A 25,503-nucleotide genomic window follows, 5' to 3' on the forward strand; every position below is an offset into this window, starting at 1 on the left:
TTTGAGTTACAGCTTATAAACCCAACCAAGTTATACTTCTATCCTTCAAGTCTACCCCTATATCTTTATCCTTTTTTTCTGGTTAGTTCCCAAAGACTTTTATTTTCCTTATATTCATTTTTTTTTTTTCCAATGTTAGTGTATTGGTAATTGCTTTTCTAAAGATGCTATTGGGTGGAAAAAATAGAAAACCAAAGGGCTCATAGAATAAAGATTTTTTATTCTCATATAGGAAGACTTTTTCTTTATAAAGGTAAATCAATTCAATTGTTATTAAGAGATGGCTCTATGTGTAATAAAGTACGGAAGATGGCTTTATATGTAATAAAGTACGGGAGATGGCTCTATGTGTAATAAAGTACGGGAGATGGCTCTATGTGTAATAAAGTACGGGAGATGGCTCTATGTGTAATAAAGTACGGGAGATGGCTCTATGTGTAACAATAAAGTACGGGTTTTTCTTGAATTACTCTATTGATTATTGTCCATTGGATTATTTGTTGTAGTTGTGAAAGCAATTGTGATATATTTAAAATCTAGTTCAAGAATATACTCTTGACAAACTCTCAATCTATCTAGAGTCACTATTGAGCAGAACGAGATAGTGTAGCAGTACTGACTAGCTTGTTACTTGACTGACTTTGCTTATATAGCTTGATACTTGACTTTGATTATATAGCTTGTTGCTTGACTTTGCTTATATAGCTTGTTACTTGACTAACTTTGCTTATTAGTCAGTGTGCTCCACTAGCTCGCTTCGCTCCCTAGTGTTGCATCAAGATTGTTACTTGTAAATTTTGGATATAAGAGTTAAGAGAGCATTTAGTAATTGTCAATTTTTTTGCAGCATTTTAAGATTGAATTTTTCCATTTTTGCACCCAAAACAAAAAACAAACTATTGAGCTTACAAGTAAGCTCAATCTTTAAAGCAACATCCATATCAACCCTTTTTATTTTTTACACACTCAACGCTTTGTAGTCTACTAACTTAGGTCTGACGTTTGGTTGTGGTTGTTTTTGGTCTCGGAAGGTAGCCCACTTTGTTGCCGAGTTTGGTTAAAACTGCATCTAATAGAACATCAATTTTGAAGTCGTCGACAGCTTAGACAGTGTCAATACTGTCGATGTAGTCAGCACTGCTCTACTATCGAGCGATACTATTGAGCGATACTATCGAGCAGAGCGAGATAGTGTCGATAGTAACGGTGTAGTTAGTGCTGCTCCACCATCTCGCTTCGCTCGATAGTGTCGGTAGTGCCGATGGCGTCGGTGTAGTCAGTACTGCTCCACTGTCTTTGCTCGATAGTGTCTACCAGGAGGTTCTCTGTATTTGTTTTGCTCAACATATATAAATAATATAGTTTCATGAAAGCTGGTTAAGTTAAAGACCCCAAAAAAAAAAAAAAGTTTTTGTCTTTGGAAGAGAAGGTTTGGAGAATGCTGAATGATTGGGGTCAGAACTGCAACACTTGTTGTAGTATTTGCAATTTACTACTACTATGCTACATGGGTAATTCAGGGAAATGACGACGCTGTACGGCCAAACAACTCGGTAATAGAAGAAGAAGCTCTAGATACTTATAATCCCTTGGCCAAGAATCAGCCTAAACTAGGATCGAATTCATACCTTGTTAAGAAATTCCCCCCACGAAATTTGGAACAGATTGGAAAAGAAAATGCTACAATGGTAATGCTTGTTAGAAATTTTGAGGTTGAAGGTGCGTTAGCTTCAATGAGGTCTTTAGAAGATAGGTTCAATCGAGAATACAAGTACCCGTGGGTATTCTTGAATGATGAACCGTTTGACCATGAGTTTATCGAAAGGACTAGTCTTATGGCTAGTGGTAAAACGTATTATGAACTTATCCCCAAGGAGGATTGGCAACCCCCCAGCTACATCAATATCACGAGATTAGAAGAGAACTTATTAAATTCCCAATTGAATGTGATATATGGGGGTGTTAGATCTTATAGAAACATGTGCCATTTCAACTCTGGTTTTTTTTACAAGCAAAAAAGATTGCTTAATTATGATTGGTATTTCCGGGTTGAGCCTAACGTGGAGTATATGTGCGACTTCCAATATGATCCATTTGAGTTGTTACGCGTGAATAATAAAGTGTATGGTTTTATTATTGCAATTAGAGAGTATGAGAATACCATACCGACGCTTTGGCAAACAGTTGAACTGTTTATGCGAGAAAATCCACACTTGTTGCATCCCAACAACGCTTTAAATTTTATTACAACAAACGAGACATCTTTGACCCATTACGTGACACCAGCAGTAACATCAACCACGCGATACAACTTGTGTCATTTCTGGTCCAATTTTGAAATAGGCAACTTGAATTTTTTCCGAAGTGAAGCTTATGAAACATACTTTAAATTCTTGAGTAAAGCTGGCGGATTTCATTATGAGAGGTGGGGGGATGCACCGGTGCACACAATAGGATTGAGCTTGTTAGCTGATAAGAATCAAATACATCATTTTGAAGATATAGGATACTTCCACGCTCCGTTTTTAGCATGCCCACATTCCGAAGACATTATTACTTCAAAGAGATGTGTATGCAAAGCAAGAGATGAAGTTGTTAATAAGACTATTGATACAAATGTCCACAGCTGTTTGTCAAGATGGTGGAAGTACGGGAGCGGGAAAAGGTTTTTAAATGAAATAGACTACAAACGTTGGTAGTGACACTATCGACACTATCGACACTATCGAGCGAAGCGAGATAGTGGAGCATCACTTTGTAGACACTATCGAGCAAAGCGACTATCGAGCGAAGCGAGATAGTGAAGCAACATTAGTAGACACTATCGAGCGAAGCGAGATAGTGTCGCTCTGCTGGATAGTGAAGCAACATTAGTTAACACTATCTCGCTCTGCTCGATAGTGTCGCTCTGCTCGATAGTGTCGCTCTGCTCGATAGTGTCGCTCTGCTGGATAGTGTCGCTCTGCTGGATAGTGGAGCAACACTTTGTAGACACTATCTCGCTCTGCTCGATAGTGTCGCTCTGCTCGATAGTGACGATAGTGGAGCAACACTAGTTTGTAGTTGGTAGCGGTATACACAACTCTGTAAAAAATTCTTTATCCAATAGTATCACCAGAAAATATCATTATGAGACAAGTGACATTTAAAATTGAAAAAGAGAAAGAGAGAGAAAAAAGTAATTAAATTTCAAGCTTCTTTTTGCTTTATCAAATACATTAAAGAGCAAGAATGGCAGGTCCACCACATCCACACAGCTACATGGGCTGGTGGGGAGAATTGGGTTCTCGTCCACAGAAATATATTACGCAATATACGATTTCTCCATATGCAGCTAGACCACTTAAAGGAGCTGCTTATAATGCCGTTTTCAATACGTTTAGAAGAACAAAGAATCAATTTTTATACATTGCCATTCCCTTTGTTATAATTTGGTCTATCTGGGCAAAAGCCAGAGATTATAATGAATACTTGTACACTAAGGCGGGAAGAGAAGAATTGGAAAGAGTCAATGTCTAAAGAGAGAGACTAGCCAAAGGGAACAGAGGAATAGAAAAGAGCGTGTTTTTTTTTTGGTATATGGTACATATTGTATGTATTAAAAATGGAAAAATGTTTTTTTTATTCAAGGAGAAAAAGGTTCGATTGATTATTTTGATCTCTTGTACACTTTATTTAAGAATGCAGTCAACACTTCCTTTTTCAATCCTCTAGATTCATCAACTTTATCAATTTCTTGTTTCAATTTGTTAACAATATTTTCTTCATAATCGGTATAAATCTTTTCAATTCCCATCTCTTTGAATAATTTCTTACATATAGCCTCTTTTTCGTCATCTTTTTGTCCATAATTCTTATCCAAGATTTCTCTTTGTTCACTAGATGCATGTAATAATGCCTGGTTAACAACCCATGAACATTTGTTATCCTTGATATCTGTTCCTATTTTACCAATTTGTTCTGGTGTACCAAAACAGTCTAAGAAATCATCCTGTATTTGGAAATATTCGCCCAATGGTATCAAGATGTTTTTGACTTGTTCTAAATCTCTTGTGTCACTAATTCCACTCATAAACATCGCCAAGGCAACAGGCAAGTAAAACGAATAGTAGGCAGTTTTGAATATGACGATAAACGAGTGCTTATCGAGGGAAAATCTACTCAAATCAACATGCTCTTCGTCGGCAGTAACCAAATCTAGCAATTGTCCCAATTCAGTTTGGAATGTGACTTGATGGAATATATCTAGTAAATCAACATAATAGGAATCTTGACGGAAATGTCTTCTCAATATTTCGTAAATAGCTCCTTCTAACATAAAGGCATCGTTAATGGCTATGTTACCAACACCTTCAACAAGGTACCAACATGGCTGGCCTCTTCTTGTTTTGGATTGATCCATCATATCGTCAGCAACAAGAAAATAGGCTTGCAATAATTCAATAGCCCATCCTAATATAGCAACTTTTTTATACTCCTCATCGCTCAATTTGTCAGCTGTAGTGTTGTTTAAAATCGCATACGTATCTACCACCGATAACCCACGGTTCAACTTACCTCCAGGGGTGTTGTAGTTCAAATTCTTTTGGAACCAGTCAATTGCTTCTTGAGGCATTTTGTACGATCTGAGAATCGATGTCAATTCTTCAACAATGCCTTCAAAAACATTGACAAATCTCTGGCGTGACACTTCTTTAGAAGAGACAGTGGCAGCGGTGGATGAAGACAACGACGACGACATGGCTGCTGGTGCTTCTACTGATTAAAACTACCTTTCTTTTGTTAAAATTGGTGAAAAATTTCGAAAATTAAACATGCAAGAACGTTTAATTAAAGTCCATTTCTTTTTTTCCTTTATTTTTCCATCGTCGCTGCTGGAGCCGGGTAAGAGATTGCGAAAGGAAAGCGAAAAAAGAAAAGAAAGTATATATAGACCCTATTAGCACATACACAAATATTCAACCTCCATCTGTCACTCTTTCCCTTTCAACCTCCATCTGTCACTCTTTCCCCTTCTACCTTCTTGAACGTTTGCTCTTACCTGGTCTCAACGACTTGCCTTTCCCCTTCATCTTTTTAGCAGAAAACCCACTTATATCTGCCGACGAAGCAGCATCGTTCTTTCTACTACCAGCCTTTTTACCACCTCTACCATATTTGGCGTCTTTAGCCATTCTTTTCCCATTTGGTTTTCTTCTTTTATTGTCTCTTGAATGGTCTTCTTTTGTAGCCTCCTCTAATGCAATTTGGAAATCATCATCATTACTGATTTCATTAGCGCTTCTTTTCTTTTTCAAACTCTTGATCTTGTCCAAAGTTTCCCTCTTTTCTTTAGCTCTTTGTTGTAACACTTCGTGCTGCGCTTGTTTACCAAATTTTTTCAACTGTCTTTGCTTTTTCGCTTCTTCCGAAGCTTTTTTATCAGCAGCTTCCCTCAATAACTTGGTTTTCAATTTATCCATATGCTCGTCACTTTTTACCATTTCTGCAAAATAATCCACCGGACGTGAAAAGGGCACTTTCAATTTAAGTAGGTTGATTCTTGCTTGTTTCACTGCTTCTAAGCCTTGTTTGTAAAATGCCAACTCCCTTTCTGTATCATCATAAATATCTTTTATTTGCGACTCGGCACTTTCTGCGCTTACCACGGATTGGTGTTCAATGAAAGAATGTTTGGCCCAAGGTAATTGTATCCGTGCCAATGACTCTCTAAGTGCTGCCATATTATTTATCGTGAGTTTGGTATGAGGTATTATATCAGCATCTGAATCATATTCAACTTCTGATAATGGAACATCCTCCTCCTCTATGTTTTTGTCCTCCTTGTCTTGCTCCTCTTCGTCTTCGTCTTCATCTTCATCTTCATCGCTCTCGTCTTCCTCCTCTTCTTGATTTTCATCATCATCAAAGTCACTTTCACTCTCACTGGCGGCCAATTTATCCAAATCCAACTCGTCATCTTCATTTTCCTCTTCCTCTTCCTCTTCCTCCTCTTCTTCCTCTTCCTCTTCTTTTTCTTCCTCCTCTTCCTCCTCTTCCTTCTCTTCCTTCTCTTGCAATTTCTTCAATTTCCTCCTTTCCTTCTTTGATAACGCATCACTCCTGTATTCATCATCTTCCGTTTTAACGGTCTTCAAAACAGGCTTCGCTATAGGAGATGGAACTTGACCCGAGACCAGGGTTTTTTCGAGAATCGATTTAGATTCAGTTCCACAAGGTCTTGTCTCTTCTATAGATTCTTCCTGTTTATTAACTTTTTCTGAGCCACCATTTCTTTTCAATTGAGATTTTTGACTCTTCGGCTGCTTTTTCAATATGCTTTTACCCATTGTAAACGGTGTATACCTATGTATGATATATCAGGTTGAATTGGCAAATGCTGATTTCTCAAAAAAAATTCACTCGATGAGATGAGGAAGAGTAAGCGCTACCTACAAATAAAATACATGAGAAGATCTTCCATTTCTTATACAAGATTAGATCCATCTTTACTGCCCTGAGAAAGGAGCAGAAAGGGAGTATCAAAAAGGGTAAAAGTAAACATTTATCAGTATTCCTTATCCCAGCATTTCACTATAAAAGTCGACTTCAGTGAGTTGATGAAGAAAAAAGAAAAAAAAAAGAGGTAAAAATATACCATCCATGATCCATGGAACGGACTTCTAAAATAGTGCCCTCCAATTTCTCTATTCCAAAAAAGACATCAATTCCAAAATTCGAAAATGTTTCAGTTATATTAAATGTACAAACTTTCCTTGGAGAAAAAAAAAACCAGACTAAACCATCAAAAGACCTCATTCCTTCAACTATTCAACATCTTCCTACCATTTCCTTGTATTCCAAATTTTTAAGCAGAAGCAGCAGCAGGAGCAGCAGTCAAACGTTTTTGACTAGCCAATCTTCCACGTTGTCTAGAGTTTAATCTTACAACAGCTTTATCGGTAGCTTTTTCAACAGTTTCAGCTTCTTCAGTCAAGGTTAATTCGATATGAGAAGGACTTGATTGGTAAGCATTTATTCTACCGTGAGCTCTGTATGTTCTTCTTCTCTGTTTTGGTGCTTGGTTGACTTGAATGTTTGAGATGATTAATTTTTCAACGTCCAAACCTTTTGCTTCAGCATTGGCTTGAGCATTTCTTAAAAGATCCTTGATGAAATTAACAGATTTTGCAGGCCATCTTGCTTTAGTGACACCAAATTCTTTTCCTTGACCGGTTCTACCAATGGAGTGGTTGAATCTTCTGAATGGGATAGCTCTTTTGTGGTCCAAGACTTGATCCAAGTATTGTTGAGCTTTAGTTAATTTCCAACCATTGATTGCTTGTGCAGTTTCTCTAGTATTCTTGAATGAAACTCTCAAGTATGATCCACGAGCTGAAGCTGATTTAGCGGGATTGGATGCTTTGGCAGCGTAACGAACCATTGTTGTTGATGTATCAAGGGAGTATATAACTTACAAATATTCACTACACCAAAGTCTGGTTTCCTTTTTTTTACTTTTTTTTTTTTTTTCTTGAAAAATTTGTTTACAGCGTTTGGTCGAGGAGTCACGTGATGAACGAATTTTGTTGGAAAATGTTGAAGAAAGTAAGAGAGAAATAAAGAGGGAAAAAATGTGAAGCAAAAGGAAGAGAGAACAAAGGGTAGCGCCATCTCGATCAGCATGTCAAATGAGTGTTTATAGCCCTATGAATAAAGTATATACACGTGTCTAAAATTTGGGAGGCGCGCAGCGCAGTATGTACGGGGGGTGTGAAGAGAAAAGAAAATAGCCATGTATCTTGTATCTATCTATATTGTAATAATTGATACAAACAAGAACATTTTTCATTAGCAAGAGAGAATTATCTGCTTAAAGGTTAAAAACGTTTTAGTTGAAAAATACAAACTTTTCATAAAGCTAGCGGTATGTTTGGTTTGAGAGCACAACCGGGATTTTTTTCAGATGATTTCTGTAGAAAGTGTTTAGTCAAATTTGAAGGATATGTGTTCTCTCTTTAGTCTGGTTTTTTTTTTTTTGATTATCAAAAACGGAGTCAATTATACTCTTTCTGACATACCCCTTTTGTTTTAGTTTCTTTTTTTTTTTTTCTTTCTTTGGTAATAGTATTTTATCAAGATATAGATATAGATATAAGATATATATATATATATATATATATATAGATAGATAGATAGATAGTGTACTAAGAAGAAAAAAGAAGCATTGTGGATGAAGATTAACTAGTTTGCAAGGTGCTTTTTCCATTATTGATGATAATGGTGGCTATTTCTGCTGCTGCTACTAAATTAATAACATGAATTTTCAAAACCATCAAAATACGTTTCGGATATGCATGTACACACATATAACGCATTAAAGGGCCTCTCCAAGTCAAAAAAAAAGGTTTAAAAAAAAAGATGAAAAAGGTTGGCGAGTGTAGCTTCAAATTTTTAATTCTAGACAAGCAATAAAGGTTAAAATAAAAGTTTTGGCTCAATTGTCAAGTCAAGTCAAGTCAAAATTACAAGTCGTTTAAGTCTACGTTTCGTCGTCTCTTTTAACTCAGTTGATCTTGTTTTATCTTGTGGAGTAAATTTCTACTTGTCTTATTTAAGCTGTGCTTGAACTTAACTGGAGGCCAACTACCACTACTGTTACTACAATGAAGTGGTAGCAAAAGTCTAACTGTTCTCTATTCTTTGTCTCATTACCTGATTTGTTTCCTTTCCGACTCTCCCCACTCCTTGAGGTGTAAGTAGCTACTAATATGTCACATCAAATCATTGAAGATATAGTCATAAGGTCTTACTATTTGACTGCATATACTGGATATATACTTGCATCACTATTAAAAAAGAAAAAGATGATAGTGTTTGTGTAACATATATTATGTACGAAATTTTTATAATAAAAATTCTTTTGAATTTTGTGAAATTGAATATTCTACCAGGTCAACTCAACAGACAACACACTTGACAAGGACAACAACAACGAAATTAAGAGCCGTAGCTTGCGGTTACTTGGGAAGTAATGAGTTTTCTTTTTATTTTCTTTTATTTTGTAGAAACTCTCTTGAAGAAGTAAAAGACATTGTTGGAGAGATTTAAAATAGAAAGATCAAGGGAACGGAATGATGAATTAAAAAGTTGATCAAGGCAATTGATAAGTAGGAAAACTTACGATTTTGATGTCAACATAGTTGCAATTATCGTAGTTTCTCTTGTAGTTACTTGCTTTTATTGTTGTTGTTGTTGTTGTTGTTGTTGTTTTATTCTAATCGATGGAGTAATGTATTTATCTACATTTATATTATTGTGACTATATGTATTCACTATATATATTCACTATATGTATATTCATTATATAATTAAACAGATTCCCGTTTCAATTTCAATTTCCAAACCATACACATTTCTATTCTTCTTTCAACTCTCTCTTTCTTGATTAAAAGTAGGTAATGACCATATTCACAATAATCAAACCCTTGTGAGAATGACATCTTTTCATTTGCTTAGTGAAGATAATGTCGCCCTCAACAGTCGCCAATCAAACCCGTGTGTTGGCTCATTTGCGAGGTATTAGAGATGTATCATAAATGAAGGATATATTGTGCTTTGAATAGAGTTTTGAGTGGGCAAAAACTGGTTGCTTGAAACGGGGGGGAAAAAGAGGAAGCTAAAAGGAAGAAAAAGAGCTAAATGGAAAAGGAGTTGAATGGAAAAGGAGTTAAATGGAAAAGGAGTTGAATAGAAAAGGAGTTAAATGGAAAAGGAGCTAAAAGGAAAAGGAGGAGTGGAGGGGGATAAAGAGGAGTAGTCATTTGAATCGAATTCGCATTGGATTCAGTAGAACTGGTGTAGGAAGCAATTGAATAGCATTTTCATTCTTCTCGGTGTGAATTGCAATCTCCCAGTTACCAAAACTTATCACTACATAAAGACAATGAAGTAAATAGCATGCAAGTGTAGGAAAAAAAACAAGAAAATTACAAATCATAATACGAAAAGACAATTAATCCTTAAAGACAATTAACCTTGAACTAATCCTTAAAAAAAAGAAATTATTGTTGAAAGGGGGTGCGTGTGTTGAAGTAAAGAGAAAAAAGTGCTAGCAAAGTATAACACACAATCAGAGGTATCAAATTAATTTCATGTTGCAACTTTGAATTACAAGGGGAATAAAGATAAGACAAAAGAAAAAGAATAGGAGTGCGAAAGCTCAAAGTGCAGATTTGAAAGTGTGTGCTTCCTCCATATGAAAATAAGATGGACTCCCACATTTTTTTGCATTTTCTTTTTTTTTTTTTTCCTTTTGCCTCAAATGGGTTCTTCCCGTATGGTAATTGACTAAACGTTTCCTTCCTATACTATTTCCACTAAAACGGTTCTTTCCCCCTTGAGATTTTTTTTTTTTAGCCCGTGTGGGTTGATAACAAAAATTAAACCTCGGAGTTATTGGTTGTTTTTTTTTTCTTTTCTCAAAAGGCCGCGTTTAGAGTTTTACTGCCAAAAATTAAACCACATTCTACAGTTGTATTAACATTCTACAGTTGTATTAACATTCTACAGTTGTATCAACATTCTACAGCTGTATCAACATTCTACAGTTGTATCAACATTCTACAGTTGTATCAACATTCTATAGTTGTATTAACATTCTACAGTTGTATTGTGGGAAAGGTGCTTGGTCACAGTAGATGTCTTTTGCTGGTTGCTTATTGAATTCTGGTTGACTATTATTGAGTTCTACTTGCAAATTGAGTGTTTAAAAGCTTACCTATCTATCCAATCCCAGCCTGTTCAGAAGCAAAAAATAATTGAGGTGCTGGTGCTAGTGCTGGGTGCTGGTGCTTTATATGGTATTTGTTGTTTGAGGGCGTGTACATCACTCAATTTTGCTTTGCTTCCCAACACACCTTTTAAGCGTGTGTTGTTTTCCTGGTAGTGCGATTGTGCCCAAAAAAATAATCAAAACAAATTGCTAGAGGGAGAGAGAGAGAGAGAGAAAAAAAAAAGTGAGAGAGAGAGAGAGAGAGAGAATAAGAGAGAGCGGAAAGAACGATTAACTACTAAAGAAGGTAGAGAGTGAGTTACTCAGGAGAGAGAGAGAGATACCGAGTGTATAAGGCGATAAGGAGGTATACAAAAGGTCAGACGTCGGACCCATTTGAATGCCAAGATCAAGCTGATACGATACTATCTATCTTTCCAATTTTTGAGCAAAAGTTACATTTACAAGAATCAAAAAAATTTCACTGTATTATTATTAATAATTATTGTCCCCCCGGTAGCCAAACAGATAACTCCTGATAGAGCAGAAATCTACAAAAGCAGTTTTGGTTGTATATATAAGACAACTAAAACATACATTTGCACCCATCGTGACAAAAGCCCATTGTGACAGGTTTATTTGATTTACTCAATTTTAGAGTAGAGTTGTTTTATTTTTATTTTTTATTTTTTTTTTTTTTTTTGGGTAACCCATTGAGTTTCAACCAAGAGGTAACGTTTTGTCAAAAATGAGTTCTCAGTTGTCAGATGAGAAAAATCCCGATTTGCAAAATCGAAAAAGTCAAGATGATGGAAATGACGTGTTTCTGCAAGGTTCACAGGATGAAGGTGACCGAGATAAGCCTGAAACTGAGCAAGAAATTTCAGTGGAACAACTGGATGAAAAACAAGTAGAAGAAATGAATGCATTACACCAAGAGAAGGAGAAAGAACAAGTGCTACAAGATCTAGAGCTGGACTCTTTGTCTCATTCAAATGCTGAAAAAATGAGTGATAGAGATAGGTCGGTTGACGAATTGAATAGCATAATTGAAGAGAAGGAAAATAATGACAATAATGGAGAAAACTTTGCTTTTGAGGAGAATGATAATAAGGAAGGAGAAAACTATGACAATGCTTCTGAACTCGACTTGAAAGTCAATGCAATTCATGCTGAAAATGAACAAAAGTGTGCAGATGCCTTTGTAGAAGAAAAACTACCAGCTCTTCCAAAAGATGAAACTTTTAATGACATTGCATTCAAAGAGGAAACTCCTCCCACAGAAACGAAAAATACCAATGAGGTAGAAACTTTAGTAGGGAATGCACAGAGATCTGACACTGAAAGTAATGAAGGAGGAGACAAAGAAAGTGGACAACATGGTGAAATCATTGAAACTCGGGATATTAAAGACAATGACAACAAGAATAGCAGCACCGATAAGAAAGAAGACGAGTTAATAAAAATCGAACCGGAATTGGAAGTAAAAGGAGAATCTAAAATGGAACTGCAACTGGAACTGGAACTAAAACTAAAACTGGAAATGGAAATGGAGCTGGAAATGGAGCCAGAACTGGGACCGGAGAAAGAACTAGATGAACAAGGTCTTAATCAAAAGAGTATACCAGAAGATAATGGGTCAGAGAAGATTAACCACTTTAATGAGCCAAGCGACAATACTGCTATTACGACAACACTTAATGGCGAGATTGTAAATCACCCTGATTCCATTGGCAAAAAATATGATTTGGGTAAAAGTAGCATAGATGATATGGACGTTGATATGCATATAGAAACGAGTGAAGAAAACAAAGAAGAAAAAGAAAAAGAAAAAGAAAAAGAAAAAGAAAATGAGAAAGAGAAAGAGAAAGAAAAAGATGATGATGATGACAATGATGATGAGGCTTTTGCAGATGCAAAAGGTAGCCAAAAATACGAGATGGAAGAATTGAGACAAGAAGCTGGAGAAGACGAGATTTTGAAACAAATTCAAGTTGATGACCCTCTGTTTGATGCAGGTTTGGCAATTGATGATAAATTGAAAGAGGAATCCAACGCTGAGGATAATACAGCAAAGAAGGTTTCTCAAGATGCAGACCTAAACAATGAAGAGCCTCTGCTGCAAACTCATCGTAACGAACCGACTACTCAGTCTAATTCAGTAAACATCGTCAGCCAAGTGAAACAGGAACCTGATGATCAGCCGTCTTTGAATATGTCAGCAAAGGAGACTGCCACTGCCACTACTACTGGTGGTGGTGCTACAAAGCCAGAACCTACCAAAGAAGCCAAATCAATGTCAATGGAAACTGATGATATTGAAGTTCAAGTTGAAGACGAAGACGAAGAATCAGAGGAAGAAGTTATAGAGGACAACACTGAAGAACCTGCAAAAGAAGCTCCAAAATATAAGCAAACACATTTGATAGTGATACCATCATATGCAAGTTGGTTCAACATGAAAAAGATACACAAGATTGAAAAAGAATCCTTGCCAGAATTTTTTGATTCTACACATCCTTCTAAATCCCCCAAATTATATGCCAATTATAGAAATTTTATGATTAATGCTTATCGATTAAACCCCAATGAGTTTTTAACTTTGACATCGTGCCGTCGTAACTTGGTAGGAGACGTGGGAACTTTAATGCGGGTGCACAGATTTTTAAACAAGTGGGGCTTAATCAACTATCAAGTGAGACCCCAATTCAAACCAGGGTATGCTCTCGAAAAAGCTCCAAATGGACTGCTGGTTGAGCTACCCTATACTGGTGATTATCATGTTAAATTTGACACGCCCCGTGGACTTTTTCCCTTTGATACATCTAGGATACCTCCGGAAAGAGTTGATGTTAGCAAATTGAGAAAACTTTTACAAATCAATAATAGCCATACTAGTCCAACGATGAGTGACAACAATGGTGAGAATAGAAAGCATAGCGCTACAGATGATATCCCTGATGACGTTAAGCAACCGCTCAAGAAGAAGAAGAAGAAACAAGATGATGATGGTTGGACTGTAGATGAGTATTCCAAGCTCGTGAATGCAGTCAAGACGTACAAAAATGATTGGTATCAAATTGCCGATGCAGTGGGCTCGAACAAAACCCCGCAACAGTGCGTGCTCAAATTTTTGAAGATGCCATTGGAAGATAAATTTGATCCAGCCAGATATGATGTCAAGGCAATAGCAGAATTGTTGAAGTTTTCGTCGAACTATCCTGTGAACTCGGTCGATAATCCTGTTTTAGCCAATTTGGTATTTATGACCAGAATAGTGGATTCCGAAGTTGCCAAAGTAGCCAGTGAAGCTGCCAGCAAAGCTATGGATGAGTCTATGAAACAAAAGGTGACCGAGGTGTATGGGGATAAAGAGGAAAAGAAAGCAAGTGAAGGAGAATCAACGACTGGAAACAAGGACACGATTTTGGAACAAAATGGACACAGGGGTCGAGACCCTGATGAGAAAGATGCGATGGCGGCCACATTTGGTATTGTAGGGGCCAGAAGTCATTTATTTGCATGTTACGAAGAACGGGAGATGAATAAGATCAGTGCCAATATTATCAATCATGAGTTGGCTAAGGTTGAAACGAAATTGTCTAAAATCGAGGAATTGGAGAAGATATATGAGCGTGAGAGGCAGAACTTGGCCAAGCAAGTCGAATCTAACTTTATGGATCGATTAGCATTGACTAAATCTACCATTGGAGTTATAAAGAAGTTGGAAGAGGCATGCAATCTACTTGAGAGTAGGAGTGAAGGGAAACCGGACGAAGTGCGCAGCTTGATAGATGATGCCAAAGTTTTGTTATACAAGCCAACGAAACAACTGTTGGAGGAGATTCATACCAAACTGTCGGATGATACTAGTTTGGTATCTAAAAGTAACGCTGATTATCAAAATGACGATTATAAGCCATTGTCATTGACCTCTCCGCAAACATTCAGAGTGTGGGCACCATAGAAGATATATATATATATATATAATACATTGTTTGATGCTTTTGGTCATTACAGCTTAATATATCTTTACCATTTCTTTCTATTTATAATTGAATACATATACCTTATCTCCAAGCTATTTTCTATTTGAGCTTTTCTTGATTTGAAAAAACTTTATTAACATGTTTTGCGACACGACAATAAACGGGTTTGCGACAAAAGAAAAACTCATCAAAAACTTTAAGAAGAGGAAAGAAAAACCGCAGTTTAACATCTTAGTGTGTTATTCACTTCTTTCTAAACGAACAACCAAGTGACTCAAAATAGAGTACTTTGTGAGTATACATTTAAGATTTACTTTAATTACTAACAATTGTGGGTTTAGTGGGAAAGAAATAAAACTCGTGACCCATCATTGAGAGTTTTTGTTTTCACACATTTTCAATACTAGAAAAAAAAAGAAAGAGAGAAAGAGAGAGAGAGAGATTATGTGTGAAGGCAAGGCCGATTTGTTAATGAGTGAAGAACAGGGAGGAATAACTAGTGTACAAAGTGACGAACCTATTGAAAAGCCAACTGCTAACGTAATTAATTTGGTGGAGGAAACCAACCACGACGATTATGACGTAAGGGAGAACAAAAGTGAAGGTGCTGATTTGGAAAAGAAAGATTCAACACACGCGTTTGAGGTTCTCACACATAACGGAGCTGTTACGAGTAGAACTACCGGTAATGGTGGTTCTGAAGCTGTTACGAGTAGCACTATTGGTAATGGTGATTCTGAAGCTGTTACGAGTAGCACTACCGGTAATGGTGATTCTGAAGCTGTTACAAGTAGCACTACTGGTAATGGTGATTCTGAAGCTATTTTGAGTGTTGAAGAGACGCGGAATTCAGAGCCAGTCAGCAACATTCAAGAGAATAACGATGCTGTTGAAGATAATCATCCAGATGACCTTGATAAAGCCAATATTGACACTATAAACAACGGAAATGTTGATCAAAGGGGGAAATTAGTCTCAACTGAAGCAAACATTGATGTGGATGTTATGGACAACAACAAGAAAGAAGAAGAAAAAGTAAACGAAGAAGACGAAGAGTTGGTTTATGACGACGATGAGGATGTTGAAATTGTACAATTGCCTACTGCCGATGATCCGCCTCAGGATGAACTTCAACAAGACAAAGAAATGCTAACTAGTCACGAAGATACCCCCATTGATGTTAATAACGCTGTTGGATCTTTAGTGGATGAGCAAGCTCAAGATTGTATAGAAGATAAAGCCTCTGTAGCTGATGGTTCTACAGAGTCTACTATGGAAACTGATACCTTATCACAAGGCTATGACACAGTAAATTCACAGGTCCGTCCATCAAACGAATCAGAAACTAGCCACAATCAAGCATTGGGCGAATGTCGAGATGTTGCTGAGGCTGATCCAACTCCACCAACTTTTGAAAGTGCAGGAAAACCCGAACCACAAGTGGAAGAGCATAATGGAGAGGAAAAGATTAGTATCATAATAGGAAATGGCAAAAAGGAAACACTGATTTTTGAAGAAAAAGAGACGAGTCAAGAGGAAGACCAACAATACAAGCGACTAGGTTCAAATTTAGAGGAAAATTTCAACGAGGACATAGATGACATAAACACATTAACGAGAAATCTTGACTCTCAAGAACCAATTATATTTACCGATAGTGCGACCGAGAAAACCCACGACACCGTTTCCGTATATGTCACTTATAACAATGAGAAATATTTACTATATCCAAACCCAAACACAGACACGGACCGAGAGTTATCCACGCTATTCAGTGATAACTCCATACAATCACTTTCAATCGAAGAATTCTTTGGTTTACTTCGAAGTGTAGAAGGCTTTATTTTTAAGGTGAGTGAGGAAATCATACTAAGCATCCCACAATTTGGAGGGATTTCCCTTACCGAAGATAATGTTTATTGTAAGGATTTGACTATTGGGGATTTCATTGATTTGTATTATAAACTTTGTGACTGTTCTGATTCAAAGGATAATATTCCAACGTTTTTGAATTTCGATTTGACCACCCAGTCTCGATTCATTACAAAATTCAACGGTTTAGTTGAAACCGTACAGAATAAGGGTGGATTTGAAGGAATTTTATCAGTAGATGCAGAGATTGATGAACTGCCACGCAAAAAGAGAAAAACTGAGTAATGAAAAGAAAAACATATGAGAAGCAAAAAGAAGAAAAAAATACGAAAGAAAGAGGTCAACAATAAAGCTCCACTTGGAGACATTTCTGGGGAACATTTACGTTGTTAATGCGCAAATGATGCAATGGAATCTATAGAGTAGGGAAACAGGAGGGAAAAAGCGATATTAAAATCATTATTGGGTTTATTAAGGAAATACACATCTTTACGTTCCGTTTCGAATACAAGACTACCAATTGAAATCCATCAGAGGGTCTGGAATAGGGATAATAGGTGATCAAGGGGACAAATGGTTTGGTTGAAACTAAGTTACGCAATCCAGTAGTTTTTTAGATTTTGTTTTTTTTTTCATTTTTTTTTTTTTTTTTGGAAAGAAAAACTTGGGTTTGCTGTTGGGTAATGGTAATTATAGCGATCAATGCAGTTCAGAAAGGTAAGAGGGAAAGAAAGTTGGCAAATTTCAATAGGTTTCAAACTATGTACACAGAATAAAACTTCAATACAAATTGGAATATACTCTCAGTGACTACAAGAAGACATTGGACACCCCCCCTTTTTTTTTTTTTCTTTCCTTCTCTTTTACAAAACTAATCCTCTTTCTTTCAATTTTTCGTAAAACTCGGGATCAATGTATTTTTGCAAAGTTGGTTCGCCAGTTAAGCCCTTTTGTTTTCTCGTCTTTAGTAGAAAATCACGAGATAACGATTCCTCTGGGACTGGTTTGAGTCTTGGTAACTGACAAACCATATCGAAAGGATCGCCAGGAACGATTTGCCAATGTGAAAAAATTAATGAAACGCTCGCTTTTCCCTGACAATGCTGTTTTACATCAGATGCAAATCCAAAACTATCAATAACTGGCAAGTACCCTTCAACATGATGCAAAGGGGTTCCTTCTATTGCCTCTTGCTTCTTGATATAACCCCTTCTCGATTTCAACAACTCATTTATCACGCGTATGTTATTGTAAAAACAAATGCAATCCATTCTATATATGGGCTCCAATAATCTAGGATTTGCAGTTAACAATCCGGTATAACACGCACGTCGAATCAACGGTATGATTTGTGCTGAGTTGAGTGATGAATCTGTCTTTGTTTTGAACGTAGCATCTAATATTTTAAATTTTGTGTTTCGGATAGTGTCACCAATTAATGGACCTTCACTAATACTCCATGTAAAACCAGACTTTATCAATTCTTTGAGTTCTAGTAGTCGCACTTTATCAGTTTCCATTTCCAAAGTGTCATCTAGCAAGATGTCCGGTTCAATAAGATCATCAGGGCCAAATGACCAAACTGACTTTGCAGCTAATGCATCCCAATCAAAGTCTTTTTTCAAAATGGATGAGATTTCCCTTTTTGTTTGATGAATGTTGAGTTTTCCCGATTCAATTGCATAACTTAGTTGCGGATCATTCACAGGTTCGGCAATAATTGAAATTGTAAACTCCCCTGTATTTGTGCTTACTGGTATTTTGGTAAACGATGTTTGTGTACAAGTCTCGGAAAACACAGTCAATGGATCACTTACATTGATTCGCAAATCATCAGCAAAATAGATCCTCACATCGTGTAGAACGCAATCCATAGAGAGTTCTCCCGGGGCGAGAACTGTAATCTCTCCCGATTCTTCGACATTTATGACTGTTGATAAATACGATTTATTGACCTTTCTCAAACTTTCAAGAAGCAAAGGTCTCTGACGTGGGTCTTCTGGTTCAATAGCGACTTTGAATACTGAATTAATACTATATCTTGGTATTTCAAAAATTGGCGGTGCTTCTTCTGTGTAATTTGCTATTGTAGCACCTTTTTTGATGCTTGAGTCAATACCTTCAATTAACACAATTGTGCCTAGACCAGTCTCAGTGACGGGGAAATTACATCTGCCTCCTGGTATAAAAATTTGTCCTATCGTTTCCTGTTTACACATTTTGGCATCCTTGTCTGATCCGCCAGTATATATTCCAATGCTGTCGCCAACTTTTAAATTGCCCAGGTAGACTCTGGCTAAGCAAAAGAAGGCTTTACCATCCAGAGTTTCCACAAGCTTTGCAATTTTTCCTAGTATTCGAGACTCATTTCCAGTATTGCTTAAGTTGCTCAACGGCAGTGGAATATGGCTCGTTATGGAATCAACAAACCCCGTATTTCCCTCGAAAATGGTCATAAAAACTACTTTCAATAATTGTTTAATGTCCTTTTTATACTCCCTTTTTGGAATCGAGACTCCAAAGTTTTGCCAAAGTAGCTTAGGTAGCTTCTTATCAGATGGCATGGAAATTAATACTAAAGATGTGATTTTGTATAATGTATCTAGAACAAACGCCACAAACGTCCTTGACAATTGGCCATTACGGGAGTCATCTGTAATTGCGTTTTGCTGCGGATCAAAAAAATATTCCCCCCATAGCATACCCACAAACTCCTCATCGAAATCTGCTTTTAATTGGACTTGTGTTTGAGAATACAACTCGGTGAAACTTCTCAAACTAAAGAAAATGCCAAAATCAGCACTAGCAAACACGACGTTATCTAGTAACGGGGAAAACTCTTTTTGGTGCGAAAAAGACTCAAAATATTCACTTTGTTGGATAAGTTGATTTACATCATCAATAATGTTGAAAATCTTGAAATATGCATCCTTGGGTGGTAATTGCAATTCCAAAATCAACCTATCTATTTTGTTAATGACTAAAACTAGAGGCATGTTCCTTTTCATAATCTCGTTAATGAGTTTTTGATCTTGAAAAGTAACGCCAATAACAACGTCCAAGACCAACACTGCGCCATCAGAAAGTTCAAGCGCGGCAATCACCTCGTCGTTAAAATCTACATGACCAGGAGTATCGAGTATATTAAATGCAAAAGATCGATTTCTCTTGTCCTCAAGAATCATTGTCATCGCCAGAGTCTTTATTGTCATTTCTCTATCAATTTCCAACCGGTGATTGTCAAGGTACCGTGGTGCCAGCTTAAGCTTTTCAGCTGTTTCACTGGGAAGTGTATGTGAATGCAAAAGTAACGAGTCAATTAGTCTGGTTTTCCCCGATTGGTGACTGCCCATAATTGTAATATTTCGTATTCTTTCAGGAACTTTATTCATTGTGTCCTTTAGAAACTTATTTTGTTGTTGTTGCCCAAAAGATGCAAGGTTATCCTCATAAATGACTTCTTCTTTTATCTGCTTCTGTACATTGGGGCTAATTACAGGTCTTTCAGATAAAGGTTCAATTGCATCAATGAAAATCATTTCTCCTTCATTTTTAGCTACTGAGCGGCTCTTAACCAATGCTTGACTTGTGGCCTCCTCCGTGAGATCTGGTTCCTCCTCATCTCTGGTCAAGGCCATCGCCTGTTGTCCTTCAACATTATTTATACTTGTAGCTTCAACATTATTCTCTATACTTTCCACATCAGAGTCTTTGGAACTACCTATATAGTTTCCAAATTCATCATACAAATCTTCTTCCTCCATATCTTCTTCTCCTTTTGGTTGAAAAGGTTGGTGGTTTATCTTGGAAAGTTAAGTGGTTTTTTTTTTTTTTTTCAATTTTTTTTCCCTCTTTCAGAGATTTTGAAAAATCTACATTTTTATCTTTAAGAGAGTGTAGAAAGCAGGTACATATCTGAAACCAAGGCCATATGTTAGAAATAGAAAACATTATCCTGCCATTGAGAAGAATAGAGTTCTTAATTTATTCTTTTTGTTCTTTACTTTTCTTGCAATTTTTTTTTTTTTTTGCTTTTTCATGTTATCTAGTTGATAATAATACATTGCGGGTTCCAACGCTTTTCTCATCCGGTTCAGAAGGGTTTGATTGGAACCGTTGCCATTGGAATCGCCACCTATTCCTGCTACTACTCCTCATCCACAATTTGATTTATATAAAGTTTAATAATCTAATCAAGATAACGTTTGGTACTTTCTCAATTCTGTCAATAAAGTTTGCAAGTGCGCATCGGATACCTTACCATTCAAACTAGGTATCAAACTCTTGGCCTCTTCTGAATCCTCGCACTCCAAAGTGCCCAATTGGGCAATTTCAAAAGGGTGTAAAGGCTCAGTACAATGTTGCTCATTGAAATCGTTGAGTAATTTCTCAACTGTTTCACAGCTCAGCCTATTTTTAAATCTGGCAAAATTGGTTAAATAGTTTAGTGTCTTGTGCATTATTTCATTCAGATTCGGACCTGCCAATTCAATATTAGATATTTCATCTTCCTTGGTGTTCATATCATCATCTGAGTCTGAATCCGAGTCGTTTATATCCTTTTGCCGATTTTGCTGTTGCTGTTGCTGCTGCAGATGCTGCAGAGGGTGCTGCAGATGTTGTTGCTGCAGATGTTGTTGTTGTTGCAGGTGTTGTTGCTGCTGCTGCTGATGTTGTTTGCCAACTCCGCCCTTTCTTTGGCTCTTCTTACGCTCCTTCAAAGCAGCTCTTATTAAAAGTCTTGCCTCAGATAAGTTCAATGCAATCAATTGCTGCTCTTCTCCGGAGTTTGTTAGTTGATTCAATCGAAATTCTGGTCCTAGTTTTAGTACCGCCGAATTTTCCTCATCATCTATGTTTTGTGTCGCTACTTTTCTTCGTCTAACTCCCAAAGCACTGGTACTGACATTCATTTGCTACTTGACTAATGAGATTTCCAATATGAAAACTATACTATGCAAAAGGAGGGGGACCACCGTATAATAAATAATTTGATAATATATTGATACTCAGCTTTAAATTAATAAGTCGAATATCGAAACCAGACAAAAAAACAAGATACAATACCAACGTAATTCCTTGAAAAAATAACACTCTCCAATTCAGTAGTATATTTACAGTATATGACTTAGCTACAAGGTCAAAGGGAAGGGGTGGGAGGGTCCGTTAATCCAGACTTTTATCAACTAGAGTATTGTATGGCTTGTATTGTCTTGTTCTTTTTTTTCTGATAATTTTTTTTTTTCTTCAAAGATTGTGTTTGACAAACTCACACGACTTTGACAATTGATACAGCTACTAGAAGAAGAGGAGGAGGAAGAAGAAGAAGAAGAAGAAGAAGAGGAAGAAGAAGAAGAAGGTGCTATTATTGATTAAATGAATTAAACAAAAAGGGGAGGGTATGGGGTAAAAGAAGATTCCTAAAGCTAAGTTGAGAGGTCGATTGTTCTCACGTCTTGAATAAATGGATGTTTCAATGCTTCTTGTGGGGTTAGTCGCTCTAGGGGGTTAAGATTTAGCACTTTTGTTAAAAAGTCCACTAACAATAATCGTTCTTGCATTTCCTTTTCAATCATTGAATTTGTCATTTTCTTTGAAGGCATCTTGTAGTTTAAAATGATATCTTTCAACAGCTTATGTTTGAAATAGTTTTTATTTGGTTGCTCCTTTTTCTGCAGATGGCTCGATCCATGCGAGTGTTCTGCTGATTTCTTGAACGCTTCAAGGAACTTGGTATATTCTTCAAATGTTTTTAACGCATAGTTTGGTTTCTCATCTGGGATCTGCCCTGGTACTCTTTTGAAAAAATTTAGCGCATTTCTACCAACCTCAATCATATGACGCGGAGGAAGTTCCAACATATCAACTATTTTCCAAATTTGGTTATACTCTGAAGTGCCAGGAAACATAGGCAAACCCAAAAAAAACTCTCCTACTATGCATCCTAGGGACCACATATCAATTGATTCGGTATAGGGCAATCCAAGGATCACCTCGGGTGATCGGTAAAACCTGGACTGAATATATGTGTAAACTGTTTGACGCGTAAAACACGCAGATCCAAAGTCAATAACCTTGATGTTTGGTTTATCTGGTTGGCATAATAAAATATTCTCCGGTTTCAAATCACAATGAATCATTTGAAAGTTTTTAAGCTCAGCAAGTGATTCCAACAATTGCTTTGTTAGCAATTTGACCAATCTCATGCTCAACCCTTGGAATTGGTTTTGCTTTATTAATTCGTACAAATTCGACGCTAGTAGCTCAAATACTAAACACAAATGTTCCTTGTGCATAAATGTGTCCAACAATCTAATGAAATGTTTGCCGTCACTATTGTTATTCAAAAATTCCAACAACCGCACTTCTGTTAGCGACTGATTTATATAAGCAGGCTTCGATTTAATAACTTTAACAGCACAAACTGTTTGGTTAGTCAAGTTTTGGCATTTGACAACTTGGCCAAATGTTCCTGATCCAAGAAGATCTAGAACCATGTATTTTCTTCCTTCTTCGCTTCCTAATACATCGTTAACGTACAAAATATAATCGCTCTCTTCATTATCAAAACCATTATTGTATTTTTGTTCCAGTGGCTTTGTAAGTACTCTTTTCGGATTGGTTAATCTCGAGTACTGGAACTTTCTGGGCTGGCATATGCTGTATGATTCAGTAAGATAAACAGATAACGCATTAACAGGTGATATATGGATGGAATTAATAGAACATCGTCTATATTTTGGTTGATGATGAATCTTGGGACTCAAGTCCAGTTTACTATATATTTTTCTTGCTTTCGGTGCCTTCCTCAACTTAAAACTCTTTTGATTTTGAAGAGCTTGCTGGTATTGTTGAACAATTGATGGAGACCTCCCAGCTTGCGAAGGCGTGACCAAATACCCCCCTCCTTTATTCTCGTAGGTTATCATTGGATTCTGTTGATAATGAAGTGGCACAGCAGGGATGGATGATCTTCGATTAAGTATACCGCCTGCACCTGGTCCTAAAGAAGAATTGTTTAACATTTGCGAAAGTCCTCCTCCTCCTCCTCCTCCCCCAGGTACCTGAGATTGTAACGTGCCGGAATCTATTTGTGAATTATATCCGTAAGGACTGTTATAATATGTTCCGTCAATTGCTGATGACATTCCACGATCGCTGGCAGCATTATTTAGTGATACCTCTTGGTTAGCGAAATATTGCGCAAAAGGGTTATCGGCTCGAGTTGGAGGCTGCACAAAAGGAGGCTGATTTGAGTTGTGACTATTTTCGTTTTCGTATGTGGTGGGCAACTGGTTAGTGAAGGATAGCCGTTTATTCAATTGTGGAGGTTGCTGATGAAGTAAGGAAATGTGCTGCGATTTTGTCGGTGATTGTGAAATGGCAGACAATGGTGCTGAGTTGGGCGAAGTGGCAGCAGAGCTAATTGAGTTAATTGAGAACCACGGATTACGAAATCCTGGTATTTGATTTTGTTTGTAGCAGCTAGCAGTAGCTTGTTGTTGGGGGGGATGTAATTGTTCAGGGATAACGTCGTTTGATCCATTATGCTGACCTTGTTGCTGCTGCTGTTGTTGTTGCTGTTGTTGCTGCTGCTGTTGAGCTGGTGGTGGCAAACGCCAATTGCCACCTATCGAGTTGTGTCGATAATTGTAATTATATGCCATTAAGGAGCTCACTCTCTTTGTCTTTCTCTTTCTCTTTCTTTTGACTCCCTGTCAGTAGATGATCACTCAATGACTATAAAGAGTAATTAAATTCTTGTTCAGCTTTGGTACTGATTTATATTCAACAATTGGTGTATGTAACCTAAATATATATTTAAAGGTTACTATTATCGTTTTGACTTTTTGGTTTTTGCTAGTTAGTGAAAAACAGATGTAAAGAGCTGAAGTAAAATCAACCAAGGCAAATAATTGTTACCAGAAGAAAAGCAAAAATGATTAATGGGGGGGGGGGGCTCGAAATTAAGGGGCGGGGGAAGAGAAGAGGGGGTGAAGAGGCGAGAGGCAAGAGGCGAGAAGAGGAGGGGGAAGGGGGGGAAGGGGGGGGTAATCAATTCAAGGAGAGTCCAGCGTAAAAGAAGGTTTAAAGATAAAAGGAACAAAAACCTATTTAAGTAGAACAATAACTAATGTGTGGATTCAAAGAGAACTCGCATATAGATCTAGAATTTACTTATTCAAGTGGTTAAACTGTCTTTAGAGGTGGGAAAAGAGTTTAGTCTGTGAGATGAGAGGCTTGGCTAAGGAAAAAAACTCTCGACACTAACAGCAACACTATCGAGCAACACTATCGAGCAACACTATCGAGCAGAGCGAGATAGTGTTGTAGAAAGCTACAAAGTGTTGCTCTATTTTCGAGCAGAGCTCGATAGTTTCTATAGCATCGGTCAGTGTGCTCCACTATCTCGCTCTGGTTGATAGTGTCGCTACTCAATAGTGTCACTGCTCAATAGTGCCGCGCTCGATAGTGTCGCTCGATAGTGTCGAGAGGAGAAAAAATCTCATACTATGCCGATATTCTTTTATGACAATGTGTATGTACATGTTTCGACAAACATCCACCCAGTAGCTTGTTACAACACTATCGAGCAAAGCGAGATAGTGTTATTAATCAGTGTGCTCCGCTATCGAGCAGAGCGAGATCAGTGTGCTCCGCTATCGAGCAGAGCGAGATAGTGGAGCAACACTCAATAGCTTGTTACAACACTATCGAGCAGAGCGAGATAGTGTTATTAATCGATGTACTACACTATCTCACTTTGCTCGATAGTGTCGATAATGTAGATGTAGTCAGAGATGCTCCACTATCTCGCTTCGCTCGATAGTGTCGCTCGATAGTGTCGCTCGATAGTGTTACTATGCCATGATATTCTTTTTTATGACA

The 25,503-nt window shown here is 37.2% G+C and overlaps 10 protein-coding genes across 10 annotated transcripts; 4 read left to right on the forward strand and 6 right to left on the reverse strand. All coding sequences in view use genetic code 12, as the record gives it.

Annotated features, from left to right (window-relative positions):
• Positions 1 to 1,445: 1,445 nt before the first annotated feature.
• On the forward strand, positions 1,446 to 2,699 carry KTR2 (mannosyltransferase; the record flags this gene model as incomplete). The annotated part of the gene is made up of 1 exon (XM_049324845.1): positions 1,446 to 2,699. One exon carries the CDS (start codon positions 1,446 to 1,448, stop codon positions 2,697 to 2,699), a length of 1,254 nt encoding a protein of 417 aa, XP_049179435.1.
• A 532-nt stretch (positions 2,700 to 3,231) lies between these two features.
• On the forward strand, positions 3,232 to 3,519 carry QCR8 (ubiquinol--cytochrome-c reductase subunit 8; the record flags this gene model as incomplete). Its single annotated transcript, XM_049324846.1, has 1 exon — positions 3,232 to 3,519. One exon carries the CDS (start codon positions 3,232 to 3,234, stop codon positions 3,517 to 3,519), a length of 288 nt encoding a protein of 95 aa, XP_049179436.1.
• Positions 3,520 to 3,649: 130 nt separating this feature from the next.
• Positions 3,650 to 4,741, reverse strand: ERG20 (bifunctional (2E,6E)-farnesyl diphosphate synthase/dimethylallyltranstransferase; the record flags this gene model as incomplete). Its single annotated transcript, XM_049324847.1, has 1 exon — positions 3,650 to 4,741. The coding sequence occupies one exon, from the start codon at positions 4,739 to 4,741 to the stop codon at positions 3,650 to 3,652; it is 1,092 nt and encodes a 363-aa protein (XP_049179437.1).
• Positions 4,742 to 5,015: 274 nt separating this feature from the next.
• On the reverse strand, positions 5,016 to 6,329 carry KGF56_003509 (uncharacterized protein; the record flags this gene model as incomplete). The annotated part of the gene is made up of 1 exon (XM_049324848.1): positions 5,016 to 6,329. One exon carries the CDS (start codon positions 6,327 to 6,329, stop codon positions 5,016 to 5,018), a length of 1,314 nt encoding a protein of 437 aa, XP_049179438.1.
• Positions 6,330 to 6,847: 518 nt separating this feature from the next.
• On the reverse strand, positions 6,848 to 7,423 carry RPL17B (60S ribosomal protein uL22; the record flags this gene model as incomplete). The annotated part of the gene is made up of 1 exon (XM_049324849.1): positions 6,848 to 7,423. One exon carries the CDS (start codon positions 7,421 to 7,423, stop codon positions 6,848 to 6,850), a length of 576 nt encoding a protein of 191 aa, XP_049179439.1.
• A 4,078-nt stretch (positions 7,424 to 11,501) lies between these two features.
• Positions 11,502 to 14,720, forward strand: KGF56_003511 (uncharacterized protein; the record flags this gene model as incomplete). The annotated part of the gene is made up of 1 exon (XM_049324850.1): positions 11,502 to 14,720. One exon carries the CDS (start codon positions 11,502 to 11,504, stop codon positions 14,718 to 14,720), a length of 3,219 nt encoding a protein of 1,072 aa, XP_049179440.1.
• A 493-nt stretch (positions 14,721 to 15,213) lies between these two features.
• KGF56_003512 (RMR1 family protein) lies at positions 15,214 to 16,899 on the forward strand (the record flags this gene model as incomplete). The annotated part of the gene is made up of 1 exon (XM_049324851.1): positions 15,214 to 16,899. One exon carries the CDS (start codon positions 15,214 to 15,216, stop codon positions 16,897 to 16,899), a length of 1,686 nt encoding a protein of 561 aa, XP_049179441.1.
• Positions 16,900 to 17,477: 578 nt separating this feature from the next.
• On the reverse strand, positions 17,478 to 20,378 carry SNU114 (U5 snRNP GTPase; the record flags this gene model as incomplete). Its single annotated transcript, XM_049324852.1, has 1 exon — positions 17,478 to 20,378. The coding sequence occupies one exon, from the start codon at positions 20,376 to 20,378 to the stop codon at positions 17,478 to 17,480; it is 2,901 nt and encodes a 966-aa protein (XP_049179442.1).
• Positions 20,379 to 20,807: 429 nt separating this feature from the next.
• Positions 20,808 to 21,527, reverse strand: RPB4 (DNA-directed RNA polymerase II subunit; the record flags this gene model as incomplete). The annotated part of the gene is made up of 1 exon (XM_049324854.1): positions 20,808 to 21,527. The coding sequence occupies one exon, from the start codon at positions 21,525 to 21,527 to the stop codon at positions 20,808 to 20,810; it is 720 nt and encodes a 239-aa protein (XP_049179443.1).
• A 513-nt stretch (positions 21,528 to 22,040) lies between these two features.
• Positions 22,041 to 24,281, reverse strand: YAK1 (serine/threonine protein kinase; the record flags this gene model as incomplete). Its single annotated transcript, XM_049324855.1, has 1 exon — positions 22,041 to 24,281. One exon carries the CDS (start codon positions 24,279 to 24,281, stop codon positions 22,041 to 22,043), a length of 2,241 nt encoding a protein of 746 aa, XP_049179444.1.
• Between the last annotated feature and the right edge of the window lie 1,222 nt (positions 24,282 to 25,503).

The sequence above is a fragment of the Candida oxycetoniae genome (assembly GCF_023343755.2).
Source record: "Candida oxycetoniae strain CBS 10844 chromosome Unknown scaffold36, whole genome shotgun sequence".
NCBI lineage: Eukaryota > Fungi > Ascomycota > Pichiomycetes > Serinales > Debaryomycetaceae > Lodderomyces > Lodderomyces oxycetoniae.